This window comes from Lissotriton vulgaris, chromosome 5 (genome assembly GCF_964263255.1).
Source record: "Lissotriton vulgaris chromosome 5, aLisVul1.2, whole genome shotgun sequence".
Taxonomy (NCBI): Eukaryota; Metazoa; Chordata; class Amphibia; order Caudata; family Salamandridae; genus Lissotriton; species Lissotriton vulgaris.
Genome location: NC_141693.1, coordinates 344,465,709 through 344,489,068, shown reverse-complemented (window position 1 = coordinate 344,489,068; position 23,360 = coordinate 344,465,709). Strand labels below are relative to the sequence as shown.

General features: G+C 45.7%; 1 protein-coding gene across 1 annotated transcript in view; it reads left to right on the top strand.

Annotated features, from left to right (window-relative positions):
- Positions 1 to 23,360, top strand: part of TNFRSF25 (TNF receptor superfamily member 25) — a 196,310-nt gene that overhangs the window by 91,098 nt on the left and 81,852 nt on the right. Inside the window, exon 4 of the mRNA XM_086920064.1 lies at positions 12,693 to 12,824. Coding sequence (XP_086776190.1) covers positions 12,693 to 12,824 — 132 coding nt within the window. The remainder of the gene's footprint in view (positions 1 to 12,692; positions 12,825 to 23,360) is intronic.

The following is a 23,360-nucleotide window of genomic DNA, read 5'->3' as shown; positions in this document are numbered from 1 at the left end:
GTTCGATTGATAAGCTCACATGTTCCCCTCTCATTTTCCAAAGTACCAAAAAAGGGCAGGTTTAAAAGTAACTTCAAAAGAAACTACAGCAACACCAGTCAGCCACCCAGTGGACCAGGAGGGCTGGAACAACGAAGCGCCAAGAGAGGTGCGAAGGCCTATTATTTTACAACAGAGTGTGCATCTAACTGCACCAGAGTGAACGAAAGTTGGGAGAATCCATTATGGCTCTCCCCCTCCCTCCAGATATACCTGCTTAGGGATATATGATGTTACCACGCATACTTTTACCACGCATACCATTACAACGCGGTATGTACAACGCATACCGTTACAACGCATAGGGCTTAGAGGTGCTGGATAGTGGTAAGTATAATTTTATATTCCAACTCCAGTCCCCGTGGACACTAGGGAAGGTGTTGGATATAAAAGTATACTTATTCCATATCCTAGAGCGCCCCCCAGCGCAATGCGATGTAATGGTATGCGTGGTAATGCCTGCGTTGTAGTGGTAGTGCGTGGTAAAAAATGCGTGCTAAACGTTGTATACCCCTCCCTAGCTGCCCAACAAAAAGAATGTACAGAGTAACCCTTCAACCGGAATATGTCTCCAAAGGCAAATGGGTTGTCCTCAACAGGCAGAATATACTCAGGCTTACTTCTAAAATCCCAGATCTGGGATGCCTGAGGTCTAAAGACAATGAATATGTGGACTTCAGGCCATCTGGACTGGGGGAACACCGGGAACAAACGGAGACAGGAATAAAGGCATTGGAGCACAAGTTTGAGATAAACAGTTCCCTGTTGGCACCCTGGGGAATGAAGCTTCAATGTTATCGGAACTACCAATATCCAGCAATCACCCAACCCTTCCCCCAAACAAGATAATGCTGCCAAAATGAGCTGCCCCCGGGGAAGCTACCCTCAACATTGAAGATTCACAATATGTGAACTGGATCACTAAAGGACAGGAGAGGGCAATCAGACTTCCTGTACACAAGGACAGAGAAGGTGTGCCGCTCCCACGGGCAGAGAGGAGGAGTTTTCTTCGCTTGTGTCGGAGATTCATTGAGGCTGCTGGCACGGAAGGCAATTTTAAGTTAATCAATTCAACCCGTAACTTCCAAAGATGGACTTTGACTTTACACAATGTTCTTCCTCAACCAGAGGGATCTTTGTCACGGTTCTAGAACTGTGCATAAATCAAAAACATCTTAATAGATTTCATCATTACAAGTCAATTAGCTCAGTCAATGATGAGAGGTTTAGGATCGCTTCAAAATCCTCTCTTTCTCATTAAGGGCCAGATGTAGGTAATTTCCATTTACCGAATGGAAAATACCGACTCATACCGAATCGGTATTCCCCAGTCGGAAAATGGTATGTAGGTAAAAAATCGGTAAAAGTTACCGACTCGGTATGACTCGGTAAGCCAAATCGTTAATTACCGAATCGGAATTGACCGAGTCGGTAAAATCCGATTCGGTGAAACCCAAGCAAACCCATGGGCCACATTGCCCATAGAAATCAATGGGAATTACCGAATCGGAAAAATCCGACTCGGATTACACCGACTCGGATTTTACCGAATCGGTAAATACTGATTTGGGAGTTTGAAAGATGCCATGTGAGCCTGTCAACCAATCAGGGAGAGCCTACACCCCCCACAGCCAAGGCCCTGTGAATCCAACCAATGAGAGAGAGGCACCACACCCCAGTACCTGGCAGTGGCCACACCCATGCAGGTGGAAACCAACTGTACAAACAAATCTGCAGAGGAGAGAGGAGCACAGCATTCACAGGCCAGCAGACTGAGAGAATGGAGGCACAGGAAGGACAGAAGGATGCTGCTGAGAGGAAAAGGAAGCAGAAGTTCAGCCAAGAGGAACTACAGGTGACTGTGGATGAGATTGTCACCCACTAGAGCCAAATATTTGGGAGGCAGTCTCTGCATGTTGCAGAGACTGTGAAGCGTAACATATGGCTAGCAATTCAGGGCAAAGTGAATGCCATAGGAGTCACCCACCGGGACATTGAGGACATCAAGAAACGGTGGTATGACCTGCGTATAGTCACCAAGAAGGAGATAGCAGGACAGAAAAAGGATGCTGGTCTCACAGGAGGTGGCAGGGCCAAAGCCCCAAAACTCACACCAATTGAGGAGCAAGTTGCATCCACCATGGAGTCTGAATGCATCCACGGGATTGGAGACCTGGATAGCACCGTGAAATCAGCCAAAAAACAAGGTAAGAGGCATGTACCCACATGCACCCCCACCTATCCCAACCCTGCACCCCACTGTGTACACACATGATACAGCAGGAGAGGCCAGAAATTATTGCAACAATGCATCATGGTAGACGTAGTCATGTACACACAGAAGCAAAGTACAGCACACACGACTCAGCAAGGCATGCCACACACATCCCCAAACAAGCAATGTGGACTGTGCAAAGGTGTGCAGACCATTTAATTAACAAAAACACACAGACAAACTACAGCATTGACACTATGTCAATTTCATTCCACAGGAGAGTCGTCACGCAGTTCTGCACCGCCGAGGGAGGAGAGGGCAGCACCATCTAAAAGAGGGGAGAAAGAAAAAAGGAAAAATCATCACAGCGCAGGAGAAGGTGGAGACGACCCTACCCAGGACCCCTCATCACCAGACCCACCCACTACACCAATACCAATGTCCCCTCTGTTGTTTGGGTCTCCAGACCTCACAAACACGCCCATGCCGGGAGGGGAAAGTAGCCAGGCGAGCCCCCGCAGAGGATTCTGCAGACCTCTGATTCAGAGGATGAGGAAGATGTCCCCCAGAAGAGTGCGCCAGTGCCTGACAGGCCAAGAACAACTGTGTCTGCTGGCTCAGCGCGCACTACTGTCCTTGGCAGGAGGGTACGTGATGGTGGGGAGGGCCAGGATGGTGAGAGCGTGTTCTGTGGGCTGGAGGGCACGATGGTGAAGGTCCAACGGCAGCAGGCAAAATCGCTGCAAGCCATGCAGCGGCAGGTGCGCGGTTTGAGCGCAACAATGTCCAACATGGACAAGGGCATTACCCAAATGGCTAGTAGCCTGGACCTGATTGCACAGGGGATCTCAGACATTTCAACCTACATGGGGGTCCTCTCGGACAAGCTTGATAGGGAACATCTCCAGCGTGCAAGGGAACGGCAGTACATGCGCGACCAGACCAAGGCCATGAACAGGTTCGCTGCCAACACAGCTCTCCTCTGCAGACGCTCCATCTCAATGCAGGAGGCAATAGAGCACTGCTGCACTGACTTAACCCGGGGCATGGGCAGAGTTACCTCTGCAATGGAGCAGATGTTGACCTCAAACGTAGGCAATGCTGGTGACTCGGGTGTGGAGGAGACTGAGGGGTCAACCAGCAGGAGTGGCTCCAGTACACCTGTCCAGGAGGTGCGCAGGAGCGGCAGGCACAGCCATGGCGAGTCAGGCACCATCAGGGAACCTGAAGGACAGGCACCTAAGTCCTGCAATGTGGTGCGAGGGCGCAAGCACTGAACTATGCAGGGAACTGACTCTAATGCACACAGTGACAGCAACTGAATATGTGCAGCCAGTGACATTCACGTACAGTCATGTGACCATCATGAAGTAGTGAAGAATAAACTACTCATGTCTGGAAGTATACCTGTGTGTGTGTCATACTTTACCTACAAATAGCGTTGTGTAATTTCAGTCCGTCTCAATCTGCCATCTACTGCGGCTGGCCGTGTTGCCTGGGGATCAGCATGTTCTTGGTCCTCATCTATGTTCTCACGATGTGTCAACTCCACCTCTGTGCCTTCCTTGGTCGCAAGATTGTGCAATATGGCACAGGTCACTATTATTTTGCAACACAGGAGGGGGGTGTACTGTCGCGCACCTCCACTTTTGTGGAGGCAACGGAACCTGCTCTTCAGGAGTCCAAAGGTTCTCTCCACAACATTGCGGGTGGACCTGTGAGCAACATTGTATCGCCTTTCTGCTCTGTTGGTTGGGTTCAGGTACGGTGTCAGCACAAAGGAACGCAGGGCATATGCACTATCACCTGGGAGAGAACAAGAGGTACAAGGGTTTCATACACATACCACATGGAGCAGAAATACATTTCAGGGTGTGTGCTACATATTTACTTAGCAGATAACCATCTCCAAAATCGCCATTCTGTAGCCGTCTATATATTCCACTGTTCTGGAATATGTAGGAGTCGTGCGTGCTCCCTGGAAATTTAGCTACTATGTCGGTGATGATGTTCCCTGCATTGCATATCACCTGCACGTTGATGGAGTGCGTAGACTTACGGTTTCTGTATATGTGTTCCGTGGCTGCAGGTGGCCATAGGGGAATGTGGGTGCCATCAATGCAGCCTATCACATGTGGGAAGTGAGCCAGTTCATAGAAGTCTGTTTTAGTATTGGCAAGTTCCGCAGGTGTGTCAGGGAGCTGTATGTAGTCTCCCATTCTCTGAGTCATGACATCCAGGAACTTCCTGAAGAAACGGGACAGACAGCTCTGGGATACTCCTCCTACTGCAGCTATCACACTCTGGTAGCTCCCAGAGGTAAGCAGGTGTATGCTGCACAGCACCTGGACATGCAGAGGTATGGCGTGGGCCCTGGGTGTTGGATGATCCAGGTATGGGTGGAGGTCCCTTATTAAGTACATGATGGTATTGGGGTGCAGCCTGTACCTCTGGAGTATCTCAGGCTCAGTCAATTGGAACAGAGTGATCCTCTGCCTGTACACCTGCTCCTCCCTTTGCCATACCCTCAGTCCTGCAGCCTGTAGCCTTCGCCTCCTCGCTATCAGATAAAGTGCAGCCATTTTGACTGGAGGGTTGCATTTTGGGAGCCTTTTTATAGCATCCACATGGTTACCACCACCTTTCAGTCCATGGTAAAATCCGACTCAGAAATACCGAATTTGGATGAATTCGGTATTTTTTCCCTTTCCTACATCTCAATGGCCATGTTTTCCGATTCCTTATTTCCCAAATCGGTGTATACCGAGTCGGTATTTATCCGATCGGTGAATACCGAATCGGTAAATATCGAATCGGTTATTTCCGATTCGGAATTTTACAGATTGATATTTACCGATTCGGTTTATTTTTGGCACCTACATCTCATTCTCGCAATACCGCTCGGTAACGGACGATTTTACCGATTTTGGGCCGTTACCGACCGGTATTGGCCGACCTACATCTGGCCCTAAGAGTTTAGTAGGTTCGTTTTTGTCTTTTTATTCAATTACTAAGGGCCAGATGTAGGTCACCAAATACCGGCCGGTAACGGCCGATTTCGGCCATTACCGACCGGTATTTGGGTTTTGACATGTAGGTGGCCTTAATTTTACCGATTCGGTAAATTTACCAATTCGGTAAAATACCGAAGCAGTAAATTTACCGAATTGGTAAATCCAGATGTAGGTGGCACTTTAAACAGTGCCACAGGCCATTACCGATTCGTTATTTACCACCAAATGCTATTTGGTGGTAAATAACGAATACCTGTGTACATGCACATCTGTGCATGTACACCTGTGCCATGTGGCACACATATATGCCCTAAGGGCATGTATGTGTGTCACATGGCACACACGCCAAAATCAGGGGTGCAACAGGGTGTCAAAGTGACACTCTGTTCCCCTTGACAATTCTGTATTTTTACCGAATCGTTATTTACCGATTCGGTAATTACCGAATCCTACCAATTCAGTAAAAAATACCGAATTTTGAGCTACATCTCATTTACCGAAACTAGAATACCGAATCGGTAAAATTAGGTATTTTAGAGTCGGTAAATGAGTATTACCTACATCGGGCTCCAAGTCAGATAAATCTGTTTAGAGAAATATCAAGGAAAGCTTTATTAGAGTCAATAAAATGCATAACATTGACATGCCTATTCCATAAAGGAATTAGTCCCTATTCTGTACTAAACCAGATTCATGAAATAGAACCCATGAAGAGTCCTTGAAAAGAGTGAAATCTGTGGTGCATTCAAGAAGTTGAACTCCTCATAAAGAGTAGTTCAGGAACATTTAACCGAGTCTCCCTATGTGAAGAACAGGTGCGACAGTAACTACATTAGTAAAATCAGGTAATTCAGGAGAAGCCATTGCAAAAGTGGCGAGAAACAAAAAAAACTGTCAGCTGTAGCATACAGCTAGAGTCTAAAGGAAAGACCCTGTGATAGTCCACAAGGGTCTGAGCATATAAAGTCTCAAAAGAGTGGATAAATAAGTGGATGCACCAACTAGGAGTTACGCACTAATATAAAAAAAAACATGTATCAATTCTTTTTGGTGTTAGGTCATCTCAAGCCAAAGAGAAGCAATTATCCGATGGTCTGCAGCTTCTTCCTTAATTCCCACGGTAAACCCACAATGTCGACAAGGTACAATCTAAAAGTATCAGTTGCTAAAGAGTTATATACTTGTTGCGGCTGTCTTGGGTTCTCATGAGAACTTCAGCAGGTCTAAACTATCAGTTATTCAGTGGTCCACTGCGTAACAATGAACTTCTCTAAAGACAGACACATTTTATTTCACCATCCTGGTTAAGCCATGAGATTCACGTCTTCATGTAGGCATTATTTGTTTTAATATACTGTTCACTATTCAGCATTGCATGTGTGGTGGCTAAAGCTATCTAAATACGATGAGAACATGTAGCTTAGGAAAAGAAGAAACACATTTTATAAAGTCAGCACATTCTACAGCAATGGAACGTTTAGGCATGTCAAATTTGGGTGATCTATCGAGTACATTTGTGCACGGTTCAGCATTCTAAAAAGCATTTAATTATTAAAGAGAAAAAATAGGAAGGGTAGACGAAGGATAAGCCCTAGTCTCACCTTTGCAATGAAAGTACAGTAGGGACGAGTACTTGGTACAAATGAACAAGCTACACATTTATTTGGCATGTCTTTTAAAGGCACATTTTACTACGTGTCAGTTTCTACAAAAGTGGTTTCATATTTATGTCTAACTAAATTTTAACACTGCCATTAGATTTATTGAAGCACAATTTTGCTTCTCTATCAGAGGCAGACCACCAGCTTTGCCAGATCATCTCAGGATGCAGATTAAACTCACCAGGTCAAATGTGGAGCGGATGAATGTGGTTAGGGTGGAACAACGTCCAAATTGGGGGAGAGAAGTAAATATAGCCAAAATTAAATCCCAACAGGAAAACACAAACCGGGATTGGCTTGCCAAGCCACTAAATGCATGCCCCTAACGTGGACCAGGGCACACAGCATCGGGGTAATATACTAAAGGTATGTGTTCGGAATGTGAGGGGGATCTCTGGGGATGAAAATAAAAAAAGTGATATGGAAGAGCTAAGTGTATGTGATGTGATATACCTTCAAGAGACGTGGAAGCTGGAGGAAGAGCCTTTGCAAGATCATGTCGAAATCAGTGCCTCGGCGAGGCCCTCAATACGTGGTCTACCACCCAAGTGGTGGGATTCGAGCAACATAACGACTAACTGGGCCACTAATTCCGTCAAACTTTCGAGATGATATCATTGTTAAAATTACTGCAATAAACTCTTTTAATAGGAGAATGCCAAACTCAATAATAATTGGAAACATTTACCTTCACCCTGAGCCGATTAGGAAAAGGCATATGGCAACAGCACTACTGGAGAAGCTCGAAGCTGTGAAGTCGGAGCATGAGGATGCCATGTATTTAAGCCCTTTGATGCTCATGACGAGCTCAGCTCGTCATGAGGTACACCTCTCGTGTGCTCATGACGAGCTGAGCTCGTCATGTAAAAGGGGATTCTGTAAATTTCAGCACAGGAGGGGGATCTGCTTAGCACCCAAGGTGTTAATTGAGGGTGACTTCAGCTCGCATCTACTGGGGTCAAGCACCTATGAAGATGGGAAAGTAATAGAAAGCATCTATTGGAAAATCCTTCAGACATCTTGACTAGATCAGAAATAAAATGTGCTTGGCTCCTCACTTGCCACCAATCTTGACGCCCTAGGCCTCTTGTGTCTGAATGACCGAACAAAGGGAATTATTACAGCTGCGTACACCCATGTATCCCAGTACAGATGAGCCACACCAGATTATATCTTGTGCTCCTCAGATCACTTCCATCTCATCGATAATCTCCACATAATGCCAAAAATATCAAGTGATCATGCAGTATTGTCCTGTGCTATCACCTATGTGCGGCTCAGTCTTCCAAGACAGCAAATGATAGGGAGCCAACATGATACAGCCCCCCTGAAGAAAATTGTGTGGGAGTGGATAACAATCAAAGGATGACAACAAGATGGACCAATAGGATTCTAGATACCTTTAAGTCACAAGGCAACCACAAAGTAGGATGGGAGTTGTGTGATTATATCTCTCCAAGAAACCTCAACTAGCTGGGAAGAAATACCGCCCCAGCAAAAACAGCCTATTGGCTGGGAGCTTGAAGCAAGAAACCTAAAGGGCCAACTGAATAAACCCCTGTGCTCCAACTGAACGAGCAGGGGTGTGAGCTGGGATCTAAAAGGTAAGACCACATTTCTCACCGGAGTATACAGGAAGCTAAGGAGAGTGGATCCTTCAAGAAAGATGAATATAGCTGGGCAAGACTCCATGCAGCCATCAAACTAATAGACTCCAGGAAATGTTAGGGCCTGGTCAATAGCCTCACGTGAGGAAAAAAATAAAAGAAATTGTAACATCACGCCAAAGGAATGAGGGAGATATTTTCAACCATTATACAAAACGCCAACCTCTATGTTGACCCCATGTAGGGCAACCCCAAGAAGCCAGAGCTATAAGGCCTGGCAAGATAACCAAGTATCACAGGGGGAGTCGTGATTGTCAGCATTAGCTACAACAAAGGCTGACTTAAGCAAGTTGGCCTGTAAAGCCAGAGAAAAGGAAGAGCATCTCGTGAGCCAAAGTGTGCTCCCTGACAATGGTCCAGCCTAAACAGATTCAGATGGAGGTTAAGCAGATTAAGAGGGTCAGGAACACCTGGGAGTGCCTGCCATTCTGCATAAAACAGATGTCCCCCTGTGGGCCACCATCTTGATATTGATTTACGCTAATTGTTTCTGCGCAAGCTCAGTTCTGGATGGCAAGAGTGGGTCAATTCTTGTCCCAAAATACAAGAAAGGCTGCATCCAATCACCAGGTATTTATAGAATGATTGCACTCTTAGATGTGCAAGGGAAAGGGCATGCTCGACTCTTAAATGAAGAACTCGAAGCCTGGTCCAGCGTAGAACAGCTAATCCCTTGGTTTCAATCGGACGTCCCAAAAAAAAGTGTCATCTAGAGGATAACCTGCTGACCCTGACTTGTTTAATAGAGAACTCTGGGCCATATTATCAAGAAAGGGCAATACATTATCGCCGCTTTTATCGGTAGGAAACTGCCGCTAAAGTGGTAATAATGGGCTTGATAATATGCCCTTGTGAATTCCCATAGAGGCCCAGGTTAACACGAGAACATGGGCTTCTATGGGAATTCACAAGGGCATATTATCAAGCCCATTATTGCCGCTATAGCGGCAGTTTCCTGCAGATAAAAGCGGCGATAATGTATCGCCCTTTCTTGATAATATGGCCCTCTATTCAGCAAATGCCCTGCTACTATACGAAGCATTTTTTGACTTCACGATTCCTTCGATAATTTACCAAGAGCACGGTTATTGTCAAAGCTTGATGGCTAGTGGGTCGCTCCCCATCTCCTAAAAGTGCTGGAGTCCCTATATAGGGAGAGCTTGGTGAAAGTTATACTGATAACAAACTGGATAACCTCAGAAGAAAAATCCATACAGATAAAGGCCATAAACAAGGATGAATCCTTGCTCCTTTATTATTTATTCTCTTAATTGCTGACTTGGAAAGTTATCTGACTAATGCCAGATCATGCACCCCACACCTAGTTAACCAGAAAGTACAAATACTGGAATACGCTGGCGACAGGGTTATTCTCAATCAGACCCTAGTGGGCCTTCAAAGTACTCTTAACTCATTGACCCGATACTGCGACAACAACTCAATCAAGATTAACCTGAATACAATGAAAACAATGATATTCAGCAGGAAACTAATCAAACAAGGCATGTGGAAGTGGTGAAACTAGAGAGAGTAAAAACCTTCAAATACCTGGGAGTGCATCTGGATGAAAGAGGCGACAAGATGGCACAAGAGGAGGCGATAAAGACCTCAGCGAAGCAGTTATCATGTGCAAAGGGGGATTTAAAAGGGAACCTGGCTGGCCCAAACTTGCAACCCCTGCTAACTGTGGTGGCTAGCAAGGTGATGCCTACCTTAACCTACAGACCTATAATGTTTAAAGACCACCTTCTCGAAATATTGGAGAAGCAGCAATGTGCTTAATATAGAAATCTGTTTGCCCTGTCCAAGTGCACCAGCCAATCTCGAATCAGGCTGGAATTTAACATCTTGAAGCAAAATCTGGTGCTGCGTGTGAAACAGATGGTCTATTGCTTAACCCCTTCGCTGAGGCGGCTATTCCGCCGCAGTGCTAAGGGGGAGGCGGGGCCGCGCGGCAGTCCCGTGCTCGTGACGGAACCGCTCCGTCACGGCCCGCGGGTGAGCTGTGCTTGTGACGAACGGTTCCGTCACGGACCCGCCCGCTCTTCAGAACGTCAGTGCAGGCGCGAAATTCCCAGCTTACGTGTTTTAAGCCACGCCCTTAATTACATTGACCACGCCCCTTTGAGGGACCCCCCCAGTTTTTGGGTTCCGTCACGAGCATCGGAGGGGTTAAAATAAACAACTGCCACAACTAGCATCTTAAAGCAGCTGCTATGGAGGAAACTCCAGGAGCCGAATTCTGAATGGGGGCATTCCTAAAGAAGTCTATTCAAGCACTGAAAGTGGAGAATATCATCAACTTTGAGCTCCCCACAAAAAATATTTCTAAACTCACAATGAAGAATACAAAAGCCGTATTGGTGTCAGAAGATTTAAAAGACTTAGGGGCAGATTTACAAGGAACTGGCGCATCTGCATAGATGCGTCAGTTTCCTTGCGTGAACTCCAAATGTCCTTGCGCCACCATGGATGCGCTGCATTTACAATACAGTGCACTATGGCGCAAGGAATTACCGAGGCGTCAGAAATTCTGACGCATCTGTTGGAGGAAAAGTGACACATTGTTGGAGTTAGTCACAAAAGTGACGCAACTCCAGCAGTGCACCAGAAAACATAGGTAGGTCCCATATAAAATGAAAGGTGTCAATCCTTACGCCTGGTCTGAGCAGGCGTAGGGATTTTGACGCAGTGAAGGTGAAGAGTGACGCAGTGAAATCTTTTAAAATTCACTGCACCAGTTTTACGTGGCTTTTTGCATGGGAAGGCTTAACCTGCATACATTATACCTGGCGCAGGTATAATGTGCCGTGGGGCTGTACAACATGACGCATCTCCCTAGATGCGTCACATTGTAAATGGGCCGCAACTTTTACGCCGCCGCTGTATCACAAAAGTGACGCAACGATGGCGCAGAAGTGACGCATGGGCTTGTAAATCTGCCCACCTGGGAACAAAAAAGCACGGCAGCTGAGCTACAGAATTATATTCTCCAGGCTGCCTTCCAAAATACTTGTGTTCGTCGCTTCCCATCAGGGCAAAAATCTGCCTCATGAGATGGCAATTCGGTCTGATACCCTTCCTGCTCCCTTGCTCCTTCCTGTCACCGCTCTCTCCTTTCCTTAAGCTCCCGTTGTGTCTGCTCCTGCTCTACTGTCCTGTGGAAGTGGCAGAAAATGACAGCGACGCAGCAGCAGCCGTCTGTTCGAAAAACTGGCCACTAAAGACCCAATGCCACTGGGGAAATGCCCAGTGTTAACAAGCATTGGTAGCGCATCGGTTTCGCCTATGTGATGAAAAAAAGCACTGTTTTTAGCAATCATCGTCCGGGAGAAGGAAAGAGCTCCCTGACAAATAACATGGAGGTGGAGAGGATGTGGTGCATCGGCCAGAGCTGCTGACTCGAAAGCTGGGGATCCAAGTTCGAGGCAGCAACATCCTGTGATTCTATGCAAATCACTTAATCTCCCGGTGATCAATTGTTATATAAAAATGCTGCAAGAGTAAATTGAAAAGAAGAAAAACTTTATGCAAAAGTAAAAACAGTATTTCGGAGATGGGAAACTGATAAGAGAAGCAGACGAGGAACAAGCATTGGTAAATGCAGGAAAATATGCTAGAGCAAATGGAAATGGAAGAAAAGTAAGTAGTATGCACAGAAACCAATGAGAAGCCACGAAAGAGAGGAGGTGGGAGCGTAGTCCCTTTTAAGAGTATATTAACACCTTCGCTGCTATTGATATTTTCCTCCTGTGCTGACCATCCTTATTTCCCATTGTTCATGACGAGCTCAGCTCGTCATCAGCACAGCTCCACTGTGCCTCATGACGAGCTGAGCTCGTCATGAGCATCGAAGGGGTTAAAAACAATAGATTTCTGAAAACAGGAAGCCAAGGCCTCATTTTAGCATGCTGATAGTACTGCTGGATATTATATTCAAGTTTTTTTATTCTCAAGACTGCAGTGTGACAAAATGCAAACACTTCACATGAATGAAATTAATTCACTGTTGTATGCAATAAATGGGTAAAACTGAAATAACTGAATGCAAAAGTGCAGCAGAGATCTATTCTAAAATAAGTTTGTATTGTTTCAGAATTTGTAGGGGATGCATGCACCTCGACCAGCAACACCAAATGTCACTGTAAAGTCGGCTACTACAGGTTTCAAGGCACTGACGAATGTACTGAATGCAGTAAATGTGTCAACAGAGCAACTACTGCGAATTGTAAGTGTGTCTATGGTCAAATTCTTGAATCTTCATATAGTTTCAATTCAAGTTAAGTATCTATTAAACTATTTAGTGTAATTTTTCATAAATTGTATACGTAGATGCCGTTTGATTATGTGGTGAACGTCTACAGCAGGTGTGTCCAACTTAAATACAGGAGGGCCAGAGGGCCGACCATGCCAGAATTTCTGGATAATCACCCTACATGTGAATGCCCTCATCATGAGTCTCTATTTAATTCAGATGGCACCGCCCCTGATTGAATTATGAGATGTGGTATTAGTCTTATATCGGCATCCTAAAAATCTAGCTTGGATTTAGCCCGACTCCTTGGCTCTACATTGGGCAGATCTGTTCTAAAGTATCAGGCACAAGTTTCCATGGCAATGTAGCATCTGTGATGTGACTTTTTTTAAAGGCTGTCTATTGTCTGATCAAGGAATTGCACATAGCATACAATTCCACAGAGTGACAGGGGCAAAGGGAGCCGTATGCTCAAAAAGCACATTTCTTTTTCTCTCTTTTTTCCTCTTCTGGGAAAACGTTTTTCCCCTTGGAGATACGCTTACTCTAAACAACCAGCAAATCTGTGCATCAGCCACTCTCCTGGAAAGGATGTAAGTATATTTCCAACTATTCCCAAGATATAAAAGAGTTGCCGCCTGATTCATGAAAAACGGGATTTGCGATTCTGTAATAGCGAAAAAATGCGAATCGCTATTGAGAATTCGCAAATCTGAATTCATGAAGATTAGCGATAAAAAAATGCGATTCGCACGCGGGCGCAAATTCCGTTTGCGATCACCGATAATCGCAGAAAAATCGCTATTTCCGGCTACCCGCGCCGGGATTGCGAACTCGCAAATAGCGATATTGCTATTTGCGATATCGCTATTTGCGAGATCGCAAACTCGCGAGATCGGGAAAACGGGAAGTCGCATTTCGAGCCCAGTGATGACATCACAACCAGGAAGCAGCCAGTTCCCACCCCCATTCACCACAGTGAGGCAGACCTCAAGGGAGCAAGTGGGAGAGCTGCTGCTATTCTGGTGATTTGTACACATCTACTACATTGCTGCCATGTCAGAGGAACCTGTTCCTGGACCCAGCAACACCTCAGGGCGGAAAAGGAAGCTCAAATTTTCTGAGCAGTAGCTCGAATATTTGATTGAAGGGGTGGTGGCCAACCACGACAAACTCTTTGGAAAAGACTCCAGGAGGGTCCCGGGGCAAGAAAAACGGAGGATCTGGCAGGGGATTGCCTCCACTGTCAACTCTGTGGGAGTGGCCGATAGGTCACTAGAGGAGCTGAAAAAACGATGGTACGACCTCCGAGGTCGTGCCAAAGAGAAGGTGGCGGAGCGCCTTGGAGAGTCGTCGGGCACTGGAGGTGGCGGACCTACAGTCCCTCCCAACACAGCCATGGAGGACCAGGTGGAGGACACCCTCGAGAGGGAGGCGTGCATTGGCTTTACACGTCTCGACTCATCCCGCACCACCCAAGACACCCAAGGTAAGTGGCATGCGACTGCGACCCTGTCCCCTATGAATGTCCATGACCAAATAGGCTCCCCTAATGTCCCATAGGCATGCCATTGTTGCACATCAGGGAATGCCCTGAAGCATTGTGGGAGATGTAGTGTGGCCACAATGTAGTAGTACCACAATGCAGCCAGACAGGTTCCAAAGTACGCAAAGCCACAGCCATTCAGGGAATGTCACCCAGCATGCATGTAGCAACTGCACGTCTGCCAGATGCATGCAACTAATGATCGTCCACTTACCCTCACAGGTGGCGGCGAAAGCAGCGACAGTGAAAGGCTGCAAATTGATGAGGAGGTCCAGGAGGAGGCGGTGCCACCACCAACCCAGGCACCAGCCCCTGCCGCTGCAACAACACCAGCAGCCAGGTCCACCAGCAGTGTTCCCCCTGCGACTGGTGCACCACCTACAGCCGCAGCCAGGCCAGCTACTATTGTGCCCCCTGCAACAGCCGTACCACCTAGAGCCGCTGCCAGGCCAGCTACTATTGTGCCCCCTGCAACTGCCGCACCACCTAGAGCCGCTGCCAGGCCAGCTACTATTGTGCCCCCTGCAACTGCCGCACCACCTAGAGCCGCTGCCAGGCCAGCGACTATTGAGCCCCCTGCATCTGGCGCACCAGCAACGCCTGCTGTGACACCACCAGCAGCTGTTGCTACAACATCTGGGCCCGCGACAGTTGCGACACAGCGGCCAGCCACAGTGTCAGGCCAGCAGAGCAGGCGTGGCAGGTCTCGCCAGCACACCACTCCAGCAAGCAGGAGGGGCAATGGACAGGGGCTGGCGCGTTTGAGCGTCGAAAGACGCATGTTGAGAATCCATCAGCGCCAGGCACGACAGCAAGGTGCCATTCAGCTCCAGCTCCACAAGATTGGGCGCAATGTGGCCGGAGTCGCTGACCGCATGGACCGCATGACGGCGGCCATGGCAGGTATGGGGGAGCGCATGGACAACATGACTGCAGCCATGGCAGGTGTGGGTGAGGGAATGGCCCGCATGACTGCAGCCATGGAGGCCAACACTGCTGCGATGACCACACAGCGCAGTGCAGCACGCCGCCGCCACCATCAACTCATGAGCCGGCTGGCCTCCTACAGCAGGTCGCATTATGTTGCTGCCAATGCAACTTCACAGTTGTCGCGGCGGTCACTAGCACAGCAGCACCAACTTGTCCAGTGCTGTGAGGACATGACCAGGGTCCTGGAGCACCTGACCACGGCGGTTACGGCACTACACCCTCCTGCTATACCTGCCACTGTTGGGGGTGATGATGTTAGTGAGGGGGCATCCAGCATCAGCAGCCACTCTGCCTCACAAATCCCGCCACTCAGCCGTAGCACCAGGCCCACGCCAGGTCCAGAAGCCCCGGAAGACGATGCGCCTCAGAGGCGCTTGGGCGGAACGCGCAGGAGGCGCACTTGAGTACATTAGACAATAACAGGCACAGGCTGACTTTAAGCCTGCCCTGTCCTTTGACACTGCAGTATGCAGTAATACTGTTAGTGGAAGATAGTTGAACTGGTACCTTTTTTGTGATTTAAACAAATACATTTATTTTGCTACACACATTAGCGTTGTGTCATTATTACATTTTGCATGCATTATTGATTTGTGGGGTGATGGAAGAGGGTGCACTAGAAACTGTTCACTGTGATGTGGTTGCGACGCCTGTGGCCTTCAGCTGGGTTCTCCCCACGTGCATGGCGCGCATGTGCAGGTGGCCGGTTGTCCCCTTCAGATTCACTGCCAGAGATGTCGACAGGTATCCGGCGCTTGGTTGCTATGTTATGTAGTATTGCGCAGACAGCCACAATGCGGCAGCACACTGCAGGACTGTAATACATGGCCCCACCTGTCTTGTGCAGTATGCGGAACCTGCTCTTAAGCAGGCCAAATGTCCTTTCTATGCAATTCCTTGTCCGTATGTGTGCAATATTGTAGCGCCGTTGCTGGGGTGTAGCAGGGTTGAGGTATGGGGTCAGGAGGTATTCACGGAGGGCGTAGCCACTGTCACCTGAATGAGAGGAGCAGATGGTGATTGCCTGTGCTGCGCTGTAACTTCTTAGCAATGTGACATTGTCGACAAAGTGTACTTACCAAGTAGGTGTCCTTCCCCAAACTCTCCCCTGACCAGTCGTGTGTGGAGGCCGCTGTGCCGGAATATGAAGGAGTCATGGCTACTCCCTGGGTACTGTGCGACAATGTCAGTGATGTATGTCTTAGCATTGCAGACCATCTGGAAGTTGAGGGAGTGGTAGGACTTTCTATTGCGTAACATATACTCTGTGGCAGCTGGTGGGCAGATGGCGACGTGGGTACAGTCTATGCATCTGAGCACATGTGGAAAATGGGCGACATTGTAGAATTGTAGCTTGGTCATGTCCAATTCCTGTTGGCTGGCGGGGAATTTGATGTGACGGTGTAGCTGGGTGAGCATGGCGTCAACAAAAGTGTGGAGGCAGCGTGACATGGTGGGCTGAGATATCCCTCCAGCAGCCGCTACTATCCCCTGGAAACTCCCGGAGGCCAGGAGGTGTAGGCTACACAATACCTGCACATGTGTAGGCACCGCATTGGTACGGCTTGTTGGGTGCTGCATCAGGGGGTCAAGGTCCTGTATTAGCTGCATTATCATTTCCCCATTCAGCCTGTATTTTGCATATATCTGCTCTCTGGTTTGGCCCAGCAAGGTGACCCGCTGGCGGAAAATCCTGTCCTGGATCCTGCGTCTCCTCCGTGCTAATCGCTGTAGCCTTCGACGCCTCACCACCATGTACATTCCTGGCATTGTGGAACTCCTTATGCTGCTGCTGATGATTGTCCTTATGTGTGATTGGTCAGGCCTGAACCTGTTGGTGATTGGCCAACGGTTTTTTAAATGTAATTTTTGCATGGCTTTTATGGTTACCACCTGCTTTGAGTTGTCCTTAATTTGCGCGGCGCTAAATGCGATTTTTGGGTTTTTCGCTATTAGTGATTTTTCTTGAATACCGATTGCGATTGTATAGCGAATTCGCTATTTATTTCGCAGAATCCGTGGTTTATCGCATTTGCCGATTCGCTAATGCTCTCCTGCCGGGATTCTTCGAATATAATAGCAAATTCGCTATTATGTGTTTGCGAGTTCGCTATTTTGATGTTGAATGCCGATTACGGAAATTGCGCCCGCAATTGCATTTTCGCAGCGATTGCGGGCGCAATTTTACTTCATGAATCAGGCTGTTGGTTCTCAGTTTGCGTTGGTTATTTTTAGCCCTATGTTTTAATTTTTATGGCCAAAAATGCCTTTGTGAAATTTATTTATTGTGTACAGTGATCAAGGGCAGTGGTTGCTTAGTTTTTCATTAATTCATTAACTCTTTTTCTTCCAGAGTGTGAGTGGTAAGTAGTGTAGCACTCACCAGTGGTATTTATTAAATGGTAGAACGCTTATTTGGAAATGGAAACTTGCAGAGTGGTTAAATAATGCTCAAAGAGTCATGTGATAAATTGTTGTTAACTTTATGAATGTAACATTACTACCGTTATTTTTATCATATATTGAAATATAGCTATTGGATGTATGTTCACACTCTCACAAGACTGAGTATTGTGACGGTTTATTAGATCTGCCTATTGAATAATTAAGCTTTGAACATTGGTTAGTTGGCAATTGCATTTTAAGTCGCGCTCATGTACTTAGGGGCTTATTTACAAGCTCCATGCGCCACTTTTGCGTCACTTTTCCTATGTTAAAAGTAAAGCAAAAGTGGCGCAAGGGGCTTGTAAATCTGCCCCTTAGTGCTATGTAGTGGAGTACAAAATGCAGCCATGGCAAGAAATAGTTGCTATTATCAGCAGAATGTCAATTGCTTCTGGGATAAAACTGTATCCAGTCAGATGGGAAAGGTGTGCAAGTCTTCCTGGGTCATTTGGAGACTGGGATCTACCTGTCGGCCGGTCAGGTCGTTGGAAGGTATGGCCTCTGCGCCACTGAAGGAGAAATGGCGGCAGACCCTGATGCAGAGGTCTAGCCCGGGACCAGGGTTCAATTCCCTGCCTCGGGGGGTCTTGGGCTCAAAAATTCCACGGACCTGATAATTCTCGCCTCAGTGCCTATTCCAATCATGGAGTCCCACTCTGCAACTCTGGGCAATAGCTTGCTTAATCTCCACAACGGCCCCCACAACGCTAAGGATGCCTGGCCTCCACCTTGGGGGTGCCCAGGAGTGGACGTCTCACAGGGAAAGCCAGGATTGGTTCCACAGTGGTATTCGTGCAAGCGCCTTGAGACCCTTGCGGGTGAGTAGTGCGCTATACAAGTATCAATTTACATTTACAATGTTTGGCAAAAAAAAAACCCTCTCTACTATTCTTAGTAGATAGGGTTTTGCGATGCAAAACATGGGTGCTTCTATGGGAATTCTCATTTACCACCTATGGAATCCACCCGTGATGTAGAGTAAAGGAAAGCAATGCTTTCCGACGGTTTGCATTACCATGTCTTACAAGCGAATGCAAATACCAAATTCTATTGGTTTATAAACCCACAAAAGGATTTCTCATCGGGTCTCCATAAAAAAAGTAAAACCAAACATTACGAGATCCCGGCCCAAATGTGCAGCACACTGATTGTCCCATCACTCATTTGCCTCATGCCAGTTTGGTAATATGAAATACATCTTGAGTGAGCACGACTGAATGCATTCAAGAGGCATGAACGTTTCTCCCTTTGATCACACCACCTTCCCATCTTCTGGGACGCTGCTCCTTCCAGCTTCTACTTCAAAGGAGGGCTTGCACAGTAGTCAGGATGGGAAAGGGATTTTCTCAGATAACTGCCAAGAAGACCAACAGACCTCAGTGGTATCTTCAAATCAGAATAGTGGCTGTCACAGCCTCATAGAGCTGGGCTCTAAAGGAGGCCTGTGCCAAGTGGTGATACAGCAGAGGAAACTTCCATTGGAGCTTAGTAGGCTGCCCTGAGAGGAGCTTATGTTGATCTGGGGGAAAGGAGAGAGATTCACATAGCTGGACCAGTGGCCCACAATCCTATTGATTTGATTTATGGAACCATATGGTAGCCTATTGCCACAGAGCATGTTCACTGGATAGGAATTTCATCACAATACCAATAAATGGGGAGCAGGAAGCCTGACAATCTTAATAGGATTGGCTAGGTCTTATCAGTTGACTAGTTTGCCCTTTAAAATGTATGTACTTCATACACTACAAGAGGAAAATGTTTCTGAAATCGAAGAGGAGAGAAGACCATGTCTGTTTGCTGGGATACTAGACTATAATTTCCTGGGTGGCTTCCATATTTTGCTTCAGTGCTCGGTGTTCCATTTTCCGATGGTTCACCCAGCTAAATGGCTCCAGGTCCTACCAGAGTAGCCTGCTACTAATCCAGAACTTCTCTTCTGTTGTTGGAAGATGTAGGAGGGTCCTGAAAAACAGAGGAAGCCTCTGGTCAGCTATGGATAAATCTGGTAGACTAATTTGAACTGTACATTTACTATAGGGCCTGAAATTGGAGTTCTTGGAAGCAACCTGCAACCAGAAAACTTGGACTGGAGTCTAAAAAATAAGCCCTACAGACTGTATCCATTTCCCCAAGGTAGGAATGATCATAGGAACATTTACTGGAACGTTTACAGAAACGTTGAACTAAAATATTCATCTGTAGAAATAGACACTATTTTTCATCTGCTTCTTGGCATAGATACATTGTTGCAGTGCTTTTATTACAGTTTATATACGTTGCATTGGCAGACCTGAGACAGGTTTTAAAGTGCTACTTTAGTGGGGGGGTTGGAGGGCATAATGAATGCTGCAGACCCACAAGTAGCATTTAATTTACAGGTCCTGAGTACAAGTAGTATCATTTATTAGTGATGTACAAGTAAATACAATGTGCCATTTAAGTGTAGTCTAGGAAAGAACAAGCAAGTACCAACCACACCTTTTTCACTCCTTTTACTGAAGGAAAAAACAAACCAATATTACTCTTAGGTCTGTTGGGTGTTTCTTACCCTTTTAATTTCTATTTTTTACTTTTCAAGCAAAGATTTTTTATGTGTAAAAAGAACACAAAACATTTTAGACATTTATACAAAAATACAAGACATTCATCACATATATATACAAACTGTACAATATTTACTTATTTCAATTAATGCACTCAGATCCTTGTCTAAATTTGACAAAGTGACGCGCGGTCTGTATGACAATCAAGATATATTCAAATAATATAAACCATATTTCAATTCATGGTCTATAGATCAATTGATGTCGTATTTTCTATGCCTACGCGTTTCGAACCAGATGACTTGAATTCCTAGGTTCTCTTCAGGGCTCTGTCTTTTAGTAAGTATCTGCAAATATGTACAAAGATAACAAATTTATTTTAAGTTCTATATTAATAGTTTCTTCTCTCCATAACTTCAAACTTATCGCTATTTGTTCCTGTTCTTCCAGCAGTCGCCGGTTTACAGGTTTGACGTTTTTCCTTTTTATCGATCTTGATCCTACACCCAAGGTAGAGATTAAATTTGTCACTATTTTTGAAACATACCTAAGTCCAACAATGCCACGCCTTGTCTCCCCAGACATACCTTTTTTAGTTTAGCAGGTAAATCAAGTTCTCCTGGATTATGATTATTTCTCTTTTTAGGTGTTCTTCCTGCCTTTCTATAGGTGACCTGTAATTTATAAAGGTGTCTTAATGTATATCAGGCCTATGGTGCAATTCACCTTTACATTACTGTCATTGGGGTGCAAGCACTCTATGAGCATACCTGTTGCAGTATGTTGCAATCTCATATCATCAGCGCATTCCGTTTTTTGTGTATTAGGACAGTACTCCAAGATTCAATGATCTTCTCACGATCTGTCATGATCTGTAAATTGGGGATATCTCTGTCAAATCGGTCCGTTTTACACTCTCATTGTTTAACTGGCTTTCACATTGTTTAACTGGCTTTCACATGAGAGGAGGCATACCTTCGGTCTTTGAGCGGAGCTCCACGTTTATTTTCGTTTAACCTCGCACAGGATAGAAATCGCGGGGACACTCGTTTCATTCACCTGTTTAAATGAACGCTAGAGTCAGTCTCTGTTTTTATGTTTAACCGAAAACTAACATTGCCCTGGGTTATTCTATCTGCCCCTTACCTCTGCTTGGCGCGATCCGGCAACTGCAGAAACAATCTGTGGACGCCGGCGCCATCTTGAATTGGGTTCATATAGCTAACACCATGCATAGCGTGTCGGCCATTTTGGGAGAGGTGAATTTCTCATTACGATTTTTGAAACATTATTCATGGATTAAGGCGATTGTGGACCAAGATTTTATTTTTTATTATTAAGCGATCCAGTGAGCATTGTATTACGAATATTAATCGCTTTTTAATAATGTACAACCGTGTTGTGGAAGGGGTAAGCTTCTCATGCCGATTTTTGGGGCATAAATCTTAGATAGTGCGCACAATGGCTATATTTTTATTATTAGGCGATTAATTGTATCTGGAAGCCCGAATATTTGAAACTTTTAGGTAATGTCATTCGTTTCAAGTGGTGTCGGCGGTAGCCATCTTGGAGTGGACTTGGTCACCTACTACCAACTTCATTAGTCCTTGTCTGGATCTCCCTGTAATTACAAAAATCGGCATGAGAAGCTTACCCCTTCCACAACACGGTTGTACATTATTAAAAAGCAATTAATATTCGTAATACAATGCTCACTGGATCGCTTAATAATAAAAAATAAAATCTTGGTCCACAATCGCCTTAATCCATGAATAATGTTTCAAAACTCGTAATGAGAAATTCACCTCTCCCAAAATGGCCGACACGCTTTGCATGGTGTTAGCTATATGAACCCAATTCAAGATGGCGCCGGCGTCCACAGATTGTTTCTGCAGTTGCCGGATCGCGCCAAGAAGAGGTAAGGGGCAGATAGAATAATCCAGGGCAATGTTAGTTTTAGGTTAAACATAAAAACATAGACTGACTCTAGCGTTCATTTAAACAGGTGAATGAAACGAGCGTCCCCGCGATTTCTATCCTGTGCGAGGTTAAACGAAAATAAACGCGGGGCTCCGCTCAAAGACCGAAGGTATGCCTCCTCTCATGTGAAAGCCAGTTAAACAATGTGAAAGCCAGTTAAACAATGAGAGTGTAAAACGGACCGATTTGACAGAGATATCCCCAATTTACAGATCGTGACAGATCGTGAGAAGATCATTGAATCTTGGAGTACTGTCCTAATACACAAAAAACGGAATGCGCTGATGATATGAGATTGCAACATACTGCAACAGGTATGCTCATAGAGTGCTTGCACCCCAATGACAGTAATGTAAAGGTGAATTGCACCATAGGCCTGATATACATTAAGACACCTTTATAAATTACAGGTCACCTATAGAAAGGCAGGAAGAACACCTAAAAAGAGAAATAATCATAATCCAGGAGAACTTGAACTACCTGCTAAACTAAAAAAGGTATGTCTGGGGAGACAAGGCGTGGCATTGTTGGACTTAGGTATGTTTCAAAAATAGTGACAAATTTAATCTCTACCTTGGGTGTAGGATCAAGATCGATAAAAAGGAAAAACTTCAAACCTGTAGACCGGCGGCTGCTGGAAGAACAGGTACAAATAGCGATAAGTTTGAAGTTATGGAGAGAAGAAACTATTAATATAGAACTTAAAATAAATTTGTTATCTTTGTACATATTTGCAGATACTTACTAAAAGACAGAGCCCTGAAGAGAACCTAGGAATTCAAGTCATCTGGTTCGAAACGCGTAGGCATAGAAAATACGACATCAATTGATCTATAGACCAATGAATTGAAATATGGTTTATATTATTTGAATATATCTTGATTGTCATAGATACCGCGCGTCACTTTGTCAATTTTAGACAAGGATCTGAGTGCATTAATTGAAATAAGTAAATATTGTACAGTTTGTATATATATGTGATGAATGTCTTGTATTTTTGTA